The sequence below is a fragment of the Lissotriton helveticus genome, chromosome 1_1 (assembly GCF_964261635.1).
Source record: "Lissotriton helveticus chromosome 1_1, aLisHel1.1, whole genome shotgun sequence".
Taxonomy (NCBI): Eukaryota; Metazoa; Chordata; class Amphibia; order Caudata; family Salamandridae; genus Lissotriton; species Lissotriton helveticus.
In genome coordinates, this window is record NC_136057.1 from 678,575,903 (window position 1) to 678,588,587 (window position 12,685).

At 44.6% G+C, this 12,685-nt stretch overlaps 2 protein-coding genes across 2 annotated transcripts in view; one reads left to right on the forward strand and one right to left on the reverse strand.

Moving 5' to 3' along the window:
* HSPA14 (heat shock protein family A (Hsp70) member 14) overlaps positions 1-12,685 on the reverse strand; it is a 440,582-nt gene that overhangs the window by 363,789 nt on the left and 64,108 nt on the right. The window lies entirely within an intron of this gene.
* Positions 1-12,685, forward strand: part of CDNF (cerebral dopamine neurotrophic factor) — a 149,707-nt gene that overhangs the window by 127,006 nt on the left and 10,016 nt on the right. Inside the window, exons 2-3 of the mRNA XM_078655046.1 lie at positions 4,643-4,770; positions 5,699-5,840. Coding sequence (XP_078511172.1) covers positions 4,643-4,770; positions 5,699-5,840 — 270 coding nt within the window. The remainder of the gene's footprint in view (positions 1-4,642; positions 4,771-5,698; positions 5,841-12,685) is intronic.

Sequence of the window (12,685 nt, forward strand, 5' to 3'; positions counted from 1 at the left end):
GAGGTGCGGGCGGGGAGGGTGGTGGGCCCCTTTAGTTCTCCACCGTGCGCGTCATTGGTTTGTTCACCTCTTGTTCACCTCTTGTGCTGGTCCCAAAGAAAGAGCCAGGCAAATTCTGTTTAATCCACAACCTCTCTTACCCCACTGGGTTATCAGTAAATGATGGGTTGGACCAGACGCTGTGCACAGTACAATACACCTCCTTTAACAAAGCTTTTGCAAAACTGCAGAAATTGGGCAGGGGGCCCTAATGGCCAAGTCAGACATAGAGGCGGCCTTCCGCCTTCTACCCGTCCATCAGGGAGATACTCGCTTGCTTGGTTTCACTTTTGAGGGTCAGTACTTCCTTGACTTGTGCATGCCCATGGGGTGTTCCATTGCGTGTTCCATGTTTGAGACGTTCAGCAGATTCCTGGAATGGCAGTGAGGGATTTAGTGACATCGGACGATGTGGTGCATTACCAAGACGACTTCTTGTTCATGGGTCCCCCCGGGGACCGGGCATGTGGGAGGGTCTTGCCGGGCTTCTGGCAGCTGGTACAGGCCTTGGGGGTTCCATTGGTGGAGGACAAAACGGAGGGCCCCACAACATGTTTGTGATTCCTGGGGATGGAGATTGACTTGGTGGTTGGGCAGTGCAGGTTGTCACAGGAGATGGTGAAGTCGTTCAGGGATGCGGTTAAAACCTGTTTATTGGCCAGGAAGGTTACGCTGCATCAGCTGAAGGTATTGGTCGGGCAATTGAACTTTGCTTTGAGAGTGATTCCCATGGGGAGAGTATTTTTAAACAATATTGCACAAGCAATGACTCGCCTAAGGGCAAAGCACCTCCACACAAGATTGTCTGCAGAGGCCAGAGAGGACTTAGAGATGCGGAGGGGGTTCCTAGAAAATTTCAATGGAACACTATTGTGGCAGCAACTGGCACAGAGCAGCAAGGAGATAGCCCTCTACACAGATGCAGCAGGCAGCATTAGGTTTGGGGCAGTCTTGGGTTCCAGATGGTGCATGCAACATTGGCCAGGGGAATGGTTTGCCTCTAGAATGACACTCAACATTACCTTTCTAGAACTGTTTCCCATCATCGTAGCCTTACACATTTGGGGGCATCAATGGCAAATACCAGGATAATTGTTTGGTATGACAGCATATCAGCGGTCATGGCAATTAATAATCAAAGCGCGAAATGCCTTTGGGTACTGCGGTTGCTGAAAACTCTGATTAGCCTATGTCTCTTGCGTAACGTGCATTTTTCTGCCAAGCTTGTACTTGGGGTGGATAATGCAGTGGCTGATGCTTTATCTCGATCTAAATTGGCAGGGTTCAGGGCACGATGGCCGCAAGCAGACAAAGGGATGGCGGAGTTCCCAGAAGAGTTGTGGAGGCTTGGTGCCCCATTGCCACAGACCTAATTGCAGCAGCGCTGGCACCCACGACAAAACGCATGTACGAGAAGACATGGGGGCGTGTGATGCAACGTTCAGTTCAGGCGATGAAGCAAACATTTTCACCCCGAAAGGAGTTCTGGGTTTCCTGGTAGGGCAGAGGGATGGGGGAAAATCGTTGTCGCTAGTGAGACGGCAACTGCCGGCCATTGCCTTATTTGCCGGGTTAAAAGGGGTCAGGGATCCCACCAAGGACTTTAGGCTACAGAAGGCCATCAGAGGTTGAGAACGCATGGTACCGGGCGTATAGGACAACAGACGACCTATAAACATGGAGAGACTGGGGAGACTGTTGGGGGTCTTACACCACGTGTGCCTGTCCCAGTATGAGGCAGAGCTGTTCAGGTTCACGTATGTGCTGGCCTTTTCTTGGGTCCCTGCGAATCTCAGAGTTGATAGTAGCATCATCGAAGAAGTGTGAAGGGGGTCTGGGCATGGCGGACATACGCCTGGAAGTAGGGGAGATCCATCTCAGGATCAGGAGGTCAAAAACAGACCCCCAAGGAGGGGCGCATGGGTGCAATTATATGTATCACACGACACCGCGTACTGTCCAGTGGCATTGACAAGGGGTTACCTCAGGGGATGACCTGTGGTGGCCTCAATTAGGCTTCTAGTTCACAAGGATGGGTCACCGCTCACACAATACCAGTTCACCCAGATGTGTAGGCGGGTGTTGGCATATTTTGGCTAAGATTCAGCGCATTTCGCATAGGGGCGGCCGCCACAGCAGTGGCAATGGGCCTGCCAGCAGAGGCAATCAAATGGTATGGCCGGTGGCAGTCAGCATGTTTTGAGCGGTACGTGAGACCAAGTCTGGTGTAGAGGGAGGCACGAGGCCGAGGGACTCCCCCAGTCATAGTCATAACAGCAATTCTCTCTCTCTTTCAGTTGATGGGCGCAGCCCAGTACACGTATGTGAGTGTGGGCATTCCTTTATTCGCACAGCAGAGCAGCAATTCCGGGGGTCCAAGATGGAAGAGGCACAGGCGGCCACTGGGTTTGCACACCATTGGATTGGGGTGGGGAAGTCTAAGACCGCAGCATCTGTGTGGGAAGCTTGAACAAGCAAAAGAATCAAAAGCAGTTCCCTGCCCGGTCATTTTAGTCAATCACACTGGCCGGAATGATATGGTGCCTCTAGGCAGGCGAGGGGTGAGGGATGCCCTGTTCGTAACCATGTCTAGGATTAGACAATACTTATTAACAACGTTAATATTATGGTCGGAAGTAATACAGCTGGCGGTATGGCCTGGTTGGGCCCCGGTAAAGGCAATGAATGAATCGGTAAAGAAGCTGAACCATTTGATCTAACGAATATTAGCGGGTTCCACTATGGGCACTATTCGGCATACCTTGCTCCAGCTAGGAAAAAAGGAGCTGTTCCATCAGGATGGGGTGCATCTCTTGGCAAAAGGGCAGGAGATCTTTATCCAGACTATACTGGGGGCTATTGTGCAGCACAGTCAGCGCCAGGGGGGATGGAGAGTGCGCCCGGGAGCTTCTCACCCTGTGGCGGAGCACTGACAGTTAACAACAAAGGGGGGATACACAGCAATGGAGATTCAGCGACTGGATGGACCCCAGGATGGGATAGGTTCGACGTGTGCAGAAGATAGACTGGGAGGAGGGACTGACTGCTGGTAGTCCTGGACTCTACTGCCCTAACTCGCAATGTATGGACTGAGTAGAATCTTGGGGAGGCTGCATGTGTTCAGGTACCCCGGTGTGCCGGTGCGCTATGCGGTGCCCTGGATTTTAAGTCGTGCAACTGTTTACTGTAGTGCGTTTGCGCCTGCTGGCACAATGTGCGCAGCAGAGGGGGTGTTTGGTGGGCCTAGACGGCCAAGTTCCTGTGTACGGCAATGTTCAAGTTCAAGTGTAATGTCGTGCCTAATTTCCTCACTGCCTTTGACATGCTGATGCCGATGAAGCATGATGCTGTGTATATTTTTATATATATCCAAGTTGGATATGTTTACTCTCATATTGATTTGTGGTGAATTGCATGGTTAGATGTGAATAAAAGGCTACACCTTGGACAACATACCCTGACTTTGAGAGTTGTTGGGCACAGCGGGGATGAAAGATGATGGAAGTGGGGAAGAAGGGAATGTCACGTTGTGCGCCTACTATTATAAAGCGTGCTACCACTGAGCTATCTTGGTGCTCTACATTATGGCACAATGAGTTTATTCTTCCATGGGGCATTGCAGTGTTGATTGATTGTAAATGTAATTTACCCGCAATGATTATGTAGCTGTTCTTTACCCCCAATGATTAAACAGACACGTTTTTAAAAGCTTTCTGATTTTTTGTAAATTTGGTTCAGCATGAAGATGAACAGGAAGACTGTTCCAGATTAATTGACAGCAGCAACAGAAAATAATGTATTACCTAACCTGACTGATTTGGTCTCCGGAATACAAAGTCGATATTGTTAGCTGGATTGTAGCTTACAGGCCAATGAGTGCTATTTAAATGTGTCATCCAGAAATTCTGAGTTTATTTTTTTAATAATTAAAGTCGAGCTAAACGAAAACCTGAATTTTATGCACAAAACAATTAAAATATCAGGCTGTGTATGGCAGCTCACAGGTGGTGGGGCATCCATCTAAACACACCAGTGAACGAGCCACCACAAATAATAGACGGGACAGCTGCCATTGCATTATACGTACCAGAGGAAGGATGTATGTGAACATCTGGCAACATAAAATATCATTTAACCTAATAAAGATGTAACCTCAACATAATGTCATGTGTTTTACAGAGTATTCAGCCTACTTTTTTGTTATATAATATTTTTCTTGCTGTTTGGAAAAGCATGACACACCTATAGAGGTTTGCTTACAGCTATAGGCGAGAGATTGCTACTCCGAAACATTATTTGGGATGTTTTATTGTGAAGAGAGAATGAAGAAAGTCTAAATGCAATACTGAATTTAAGAGTAAAGAACGAAAGCCTATTTAGCACATAAGCAGAATATACCAGGGGGAATTATCTCTAGTTCTGCATGCACAGTCTGTTTTATGTCCTGAATCTTTGTGCACGAATGCCTTTGGCAATGCAATTTTTATTTGCATAGCTTCAATAGTTGATGCTCATACAATCGATGTAGATATTGCTTTATTCCAAATGTTAAAAGCGTTATTATCCCAACTACTTTGTTTATGGCTCATTCCTTTTTTCCTAGTGTGTAACACATTTTTGGAGACATTTTACAACTCACTGAAAGAAAAGAATATTGACTTTACTCCAAGCACTATAGAAAGTCATTTGATGCTCACATGCAGCTTCACCAAAGGAAAAGATAACAGGCTGGTATGGTTCTTAGTTTTCGTTTATTCGTTTTGTCCAGTTGTAAAACTGTTGTTTGTTTTCGAGCTCTCCCTCTGGGAGAAATATATGTATTCCACAAATGATAATGGGTGTTTAATTCTTCAGTATTCCTAGTGACATTGTGTTACCTAAAGAGTCTGTGCATTGTATGTTATTTCAAAAAACAGATCCAGAAAAAAACCCTGGGTAGAAAACGATTAACTAAATAATGACTACCATTGATCGATCGCCAGGGAGACTTCAGACAGAGAACTTCAGATGCTGTGTCTGTACTGAAGAGCACAACCCACAGAGGCAAAGCATGCTGGTCTGGGTTAGATGATTTAAATACTTTCATTATCACCTAGATCTGGGTAGAACCCCTCCTACAAATCCATTCTTGCAAATATCTAGTTCCACGATATAGTGTTGTGTTTTTATTAAGCTTAATTTATGATTGCTTCGAACTGGTCACAGAACCTTAATTAGAGTTATTTTAGGTGGCAGAATATTGTGATTCAATTGAATCATGGTACAATTTAACAAGATTTTCGGATGGACAAAAACTAATTTGAATTTAAATTGACTGCAAAATCTTTGACCGGGTCGGCATTTTGTTGCCTTATTCTGTATAGTGGGAGTCAACAGAGACTAGCGTGTCAGTTGCTTGATAGCGGTGTGGGTTTGGTGCCTTTCTGAGCTGAGGTTAGTCTTCTTTGCTTATATCCCTTATGACACTCCCCCAGCTGTGGGAGTACAGCTGATTTCAGCAGACAGCAAAGCACCCCCTGAGCTAAGAAACTTCTACAAAGGACAGCAGATTTAGGCCCTCCAGATTTCATGTACTATTTGTTATACAATTTCATTGTGCGTGAATTGTCGTTGTTGAACAGCTGTGCTAGGTTGTTGTGACTATTTCTTCTTTTCATAGTGCTACTACCTAGGGGCAACAAGCGATGCCGCCACCAAAATCACAAGCGAAGTCACTCGTCCCATGAGTGCTCACGTGCCTGTGAGCAAGATCTGCGAGAAACTGAAAAAGATAGACAGTCAAATCTGTGAGCTCAAACATGGTAAGGCCCAGCATTTTCACTGCAATAAATAAATACGAGCGTTTGACTTTGCAATGTTTAACTTTTACGTGAACTACACCACATGTACTGGGACGCAATGGGATTTTACAAGTATAACAAGCATTTTCAATGCAATCGGTCTTGTCTTTGGGACCTTATATGTATTTAGCTATGCAGCACATTAGCCTGGGTGCTGAATCATTTACTGTTCTTTAACATGGAGGGAAAGTAAGCACCAAACAACGTGACACTCCAAGTATGGGAACACATGGAGAGAAATTCCCTTTCAGCGCAAAATGGTGGTCATATCACTGAAAATCCAAGATTTGAAAAAAATATTATTGTCTAAGAGTGCTCATGGAAGACAATTTCTATGGACTGGAAGCTAGAGAATTCTAAAGTGATTCTGGTATTTTACTGACCTCTGCTGGTCGTTTTCCATCAAGAAAGTCAAATAGAGGCAGTTGCCAGAAAAATTAAAAAAAGAAAATCACTGAGCAGAAAGCAATTCTGGTATTTTACTGACCTCTGCTGGTAGTTTTCTATCAATACAGTTAAATAGAGCCAGTTGAATAGAAAAAAAAGTCCCTAAGCGGGAGCAGACAAATCCTAGGGCTGATCTCCAGAGCCCACAAAGTACATACACATATAAGTATATACTAAAGTATATACAAGAGGTCTCGAATGCTTGACCTAAAAAGGTGCCACTTCAAAGGGTTAAAGCAGGACATTTTTTCATATTTCAAAATGTATTATTTTAAAGTAGTTTTGTTGCAAGCAGTGGTTTGAACTGTTTTCAGAAACCAAACCACCACTTAGGTAACCACAATGAACTAATTCCAGCCAAAAAATACACACCTGAGTAAACAAGACAATGAACAATTAGATACTAAGAAAGCTTGCTTTCACAATTTCGAAAGATCCTCAGAAAAAAGAAAACCCTCTAATTCTATTCCCTCACGTCCTCTGTTTTTGCCTTAACCTAGCTAATACAGTCTCCTTTCCGTGATCTCTCCTCCTCTTTGTGTCCATCTTCTCCCATCATTCTTGGCTTGTTTGCCATCCTCCACATAATGGTAATCACAGAATTCGTATGGAACCTCAGGAAGAGGCACATAGGGTAGGGGCCTAGGACTTTTGTAATTTATATTACATAAGCATAATCTTGTCTATATTTCAGTAAGGGTGTGCTAAATTAGCATAATTTGGTTTGGTGTGATTATGTAAAAAAATTCAAAATTATGTGAATTGACACATAATTAGACAAAATGCAAATTCGTCATTTTGTCCTATATTTTTACCATGAAATGCATCCTTGCATCAATTTTAGGCACAAAGATGCATTTAAACAAAGCACCACAAACACAAGCTGCTTGCATTTGTTCCTGTGCATTTGCAGTAAATTATTACTGTGCATGGTACCATTCACTGAACTTTGTTTTACTTGAAATGGTACATAATTACGCAAAGTGGAGTAATGATGTTATTCCAATTTTTAGGGCACAGAGCCAACCCACCAATGCCTGCGTGCAGAGAGTAGGGGAGAGATTGGGTGCAGGGCATTCAGGCCAAGGGGCCAGCAGCCAACCCACTTGGTTTATGTCCTAAGGCATGGAACACAGGGGCTGCCACCCACTGGGGGTTGTGTGTCTGAAGGGATTTGATGCAGAGTCTGGCCAGAGGTCAGGCCCTGTGCAACCCGCAGGAGGATGGGCACAGGGCCTGGTCCGAGGTTGGGCACCAGCAAGAATTTGGATGCCAGACCTGGCCAGATGCCAGACCCTGTGGCCAACACCAGCCGAAGGCCAGTCCATGCGGTCCACTTCCCACAGACAAAGGTTTTGCCCAGTGGGCTGTTGGGCACCCATAGGCATATGCGCTCATGTAGCCTTAATGGTTGGTTTGGGTGTATGCTGAACTTTGAATATGATATATAAAAAAACACAGAAATTCACTAAAAAAGATTAAAATTAGGTCTGGTAATAGGATTTTAGCTGATCACAAAAAACTCTATGAATTCTCTGAAAAAAACAAGGGTTAAAGTTACGTTATTGTTAAATGTTGAAATGAGATAAGAACTAATGTTTAAATAATGAAAAAACCCTGAAATTCATCAGATATAGTTTAGTGCAAAAACTATAACTTACACCCCCGTCATGCACTGCTTACAACCTCACATATTACATCACTTATGGCATGTTAAATGACATTATTGATGACATCACTGATGACTTATCAAGCAACAACATTCATTATACTGCTATTTACTTTACTTCATAAACCTTTACATCATTTTAAAAAAGATAGTTGTTTGTAAAGGACCTATAGTCATATACTGCGTAAAGTGATTGTGTCCACACTTGTGGGTGCTTAGAATGGCAATAGCATAAACCCTGGATTCAAGTATGATTGTGCATGATGAAAGTTAAATGGTGCACTCTTTACAAATCAGTAAACTTTGGGGTGCAAGTAGTACACCATGTTAAGCAAGGTAAAGGTGAGCACACCTGATGGGAGTTGCAGAGGCATGTTTCAAAGTAGCATGTGGCTTAAAGCCACAGCCTGTTTCAAAAGATCTGTGAGAAAAGTCAAAGTTTCTGTTGTGACTTGATTATCCACCAGTTGATGTTTAGGCATTTGCCCATGTTAAATAATTGTAATACAGTGCTATAGACAAATTCTATGTAAAAGACATTTATATGGCGTAGATAATTATTTTTGGAAATTTGCTGAAGATTTTGAGGCATTGCAGATTGGTGATTAATATAGAATGTAGGGGGGATCTACTTAGAAGGCGGTTCAGCTTGCCCTGAGATTGTAAGCACAACTCTAAGGTTGAATGCATCTGTGCTCATCTCATAAATGCTTGTAGTGTATTTTACCATACTACAAAGGGCTGTCCTTAGAGACTGGTAGGAGGTGTCTTACCAGTGGCAAGTGTATACCTCTCAACCTCTTGACTCAGAGTTGTGGGCCATATGAAGTCTTTATGAAGGTGGTTCTGTTAAGTTTAATAGAGTACACACTACTTTTGTTTTGGGGGGGTGTTCACAGTTTAAAAATGGGGTGACCCTCGTTAAGGTCTATGGAAGTATTTTGTTTGGTAGGTAGGCGAATACCAATAAAAAGAGGGTTACATCCACCAGTTGTGGGTGATGACAGATAATGTGTCCAGCGTGTGGTCCAAGGTAATGTCCATTATTACTTGAATGGTGATAGAAAATTGGGCACAAGTGTATCTTGCTGAATTTATTCAAGCTTACAAATCCTACAGGACATTGTCACAATGACTTCATTAAACATGTCGTGAGTGATGTAAGCAGTGCATGATGGGGGTGCAAGTTATAGCTCACAACACTATAACTGGCACATGTAGTTTTTTTCATTTTTTAAACATTATTTGTTATCTCATTTCAACACCTAACTATAATATAACTTCAACCCTTGTTTTTTGAGTGAATTCATATATCTATATCTATGCCTATACACACAGTGAGGCTGTTTCCAGTGCTGGCTGTGTGACATGAAGCTATAGTGATTCACACCTTAGCTTGCCACTAAGTCCTCCTTACCACCAACTTCTCCTTCAAGTAACATATTGCCAAGAAAACAGAGACAGTATGGTTCCAGCTCAAACAAACTGGACCCCTACCTATCCAAGGCCAACTTCAGAATGAATATACAAATTCCCTGATACTCTCACACCTGGATAGGGCAAAAACCATCTTACTGGCATGCCTGACGCTATGCAGATGAAACCGAAAGGCATCCTTCATGCTACCACAATTCACATCAAAGGCCACAGTGAAAGGGCCATTTTGCCTCCATGTTGATGGGCTGACATTAGTTCCATTCAATCCAACGCCATCTTCAAAACCTGCTGTAACATGTACAAAGGAGCAAGAATCAGCACACCAGCATATCTGGTGAAAGCGAACGATTTCAGGTGGGCTTTACAACGCAAGGAGTCATGGCATCACCAGGCTCTGAATCAAGAAGAGCTAATTGAGAAAAACAGAATTAAAGTTTTGTGCCCTTTAATCAGCCAGGATAAGGAACCATATTCTACTTCACAAGAGATTTGCACCAAATATCCTGCAACTCAGATATGAAGAAAAGAAATACGTTTGGATGCAGCACCTCACCAAACTCAGATAAAGGTCCCTAATCCCTGCTGTCTCGGGTCCATCAATTAGACCCCTTTAACCCATTCCCTTTCCATACAAATGTACATGATCTTGAATTGCTACCTGCTATGGGCCCATCCTTGTTATAGAGTTATGGGTACATCACTACATCCCTCCCCAACTAGTTTCTTCGACAGAACTATGAGTACATGTATGCATGCATATATGATAAACTTCACAGGATTCCCTGAGAAATAGAAGTAGAAACAGGGATGGCATTGAAGGATTCCATTAGTCACTTTCAACTTATAGGAGTGGTAAAGAATCTTTCATAGAGCCCACCTTCATAAAGTCCCTACTGAGGTTGTCCCTAAATGCATTTCCATATTGTGAGGACACTTTTCATAAAATCCAATCAGTTATGGAACTATTTTCAGGCAAATTACAAGGACAAAGGATGCCAGCGGGTCACTGACAACACACACAGCAGGACACACACTGGGCCAGATTGATGGCTGCCCTCAACACCACCCTGCCGACCCTGCAACCAACCTGGAACAAGAAGTCAAGAACTTCACCACCTGGATCACCAATGCTGCCGACTGCGTCCCCCCATCATACAAGCCAAGACTCACAGATCCACCAAACAAGCCAGCTGGTACACACCCGAACTCAGGACAATGAAACGCAACTGCAAACAACTGGAGAGAAGATGGCGCACCAGCAGAGACACCTTGAATTCAGCCCTCAACAAATACCACCAATGACTGAAAGACGTGAAAAGAAGACACCCTAGCAAACTGTATCTAAGCCGGCACCAACCACGCCTAGGAACTGTTCAGCATTCTCAGAGAGTTCTCCTGCCCTACAGCCACCAAGAACACGTTCCCTCCCTCAAAATAACTCTGCAACGCTCAACTGGACCATTTCCACAACAAGATATCCACCATCTACAAGAACTTTAAACCCCAACCCAGTGACCTCCCCATCCTCCACATCCCCCTCACTTCAACAGAAGCCTTCCCGAATCAGCCACCCACTACGTGGGAACAACTCACCTCACAGAACACCACAGCCTTCATAAACTCCATCGGACCCCTAACCCCAGCACCTTTTCAACCTCGGAGGCAAGGACATCTGCCGGCAACTCACCACCATCCTCAACATATCCATTGCCACAGTGACCTTGTACAACACAAGGAAATAGGCAAAAGTCAGACCTCTCCTCAAGAAACCCTCTGCCGACCCCAACAAACCCCAGAACTACCGCCTCATCTTGCTGCTCCATTTCCCTGCCAAAGTACTTGAGAAGGCCATCAACCATCAGCTCACCGAAAACTTGTGGAGAAACAAACTGGTTTCTGTGCAAACCACAACACCAAGACTGCCCTAATTGCCACCACTGATGAATTCCACACCCTCCTCAACAGAGGAAAATTGGCAGCCCTGATCCTCCGTTACCTATCCGCAGCGCTCAACACCATATCCAACCACACGTTGATCAGGAGACTGCACCACATTGGGTTCCCTCAGATGGATCGCATCATTCCTCCCTGGTTGAATTCAGAGAATCCGCCTACCTCCGTTCACTTCAGAACACAAGGGCACCATCTGAGGTGTCCCTCAAGGTTCATCCCTCAGCCACACCCTCTTAAACACCTACATGATACCTCTTGCCGACATTGTCAGAACCCACAACATCAACATCATATCCTATGCCGACAACACCCAGCTCATCCTCTCGCTCTCATCAGATCCCACCACCACGAAGACCAACTTCCACAACTGCATGAAAAACATCACCCGCTGGATGAAGTCCAATTGTCTGAATCTCAACACTGACAAGACCGAAGTGCTGATATCTGGAAAGAACGCTTTTCATCACCTGGTGGCCCACCGAACTCGGACCCACTCTCACACCAACAGACCACACCTGCATCATCCTGGACAAAAAGCTCACCATGAAGCGACAGATCAATGCAGTCTCTGCTGCTTGCTTCCACACTCTCCGAATGTTCCCCAAGAATCTTCAAATGGCTGTCCCTCTGCATGAGGAAAACCGTCACTGAAGCCGGAGGGACCAGCCGGCTGGACTACGGCAAAGCACTGTATGCAGAAACCAACACTGAACTCATGAGGAGACTGTAGACGATACAGAACTCAGCTGCTAAACTCATCCTCAACCTGCCCATATGGACCCATATCACCCTACACCTCAGGAACCTCCACTGGCTCCCCATCCAGAAAAGATGCCAATTCAAGATATCGGCTCATGCCTACAAAGCTCCCCATGACCTTGGACCAGCATACATCAACAACCGCCTGAACTTCTACCAACCACCAGAGACTTTCACTCTGCTACCCTTGCACAGACACTGTGTGTCTGCCGAAGCTACACTGGAGCCTGTTCTTTCTCCTACGTCGATGCCAAGTCCATGAACAGCCTTCCCCTCCATCTTCTTACATCACCCTCGCTAGCAGAATTCAAGAGGAGACTCAAGACCTGGCTTTTCGAATGAGTCCTGCAACCCAGTGCCTGGATATCTTCACCGGTGATTAGTAGCGCTATACAAATTCAGACTGATTGTTTGATTGACTTTGGGCAAGGCAGAACAGAAAAGCATGATAAATATCTTGATATGCCCTAACACTAAGATACACATACGGCTGAAGACGACAGCCATGCTCTTAATATGACAATTCCCGTGTGGAATTCAG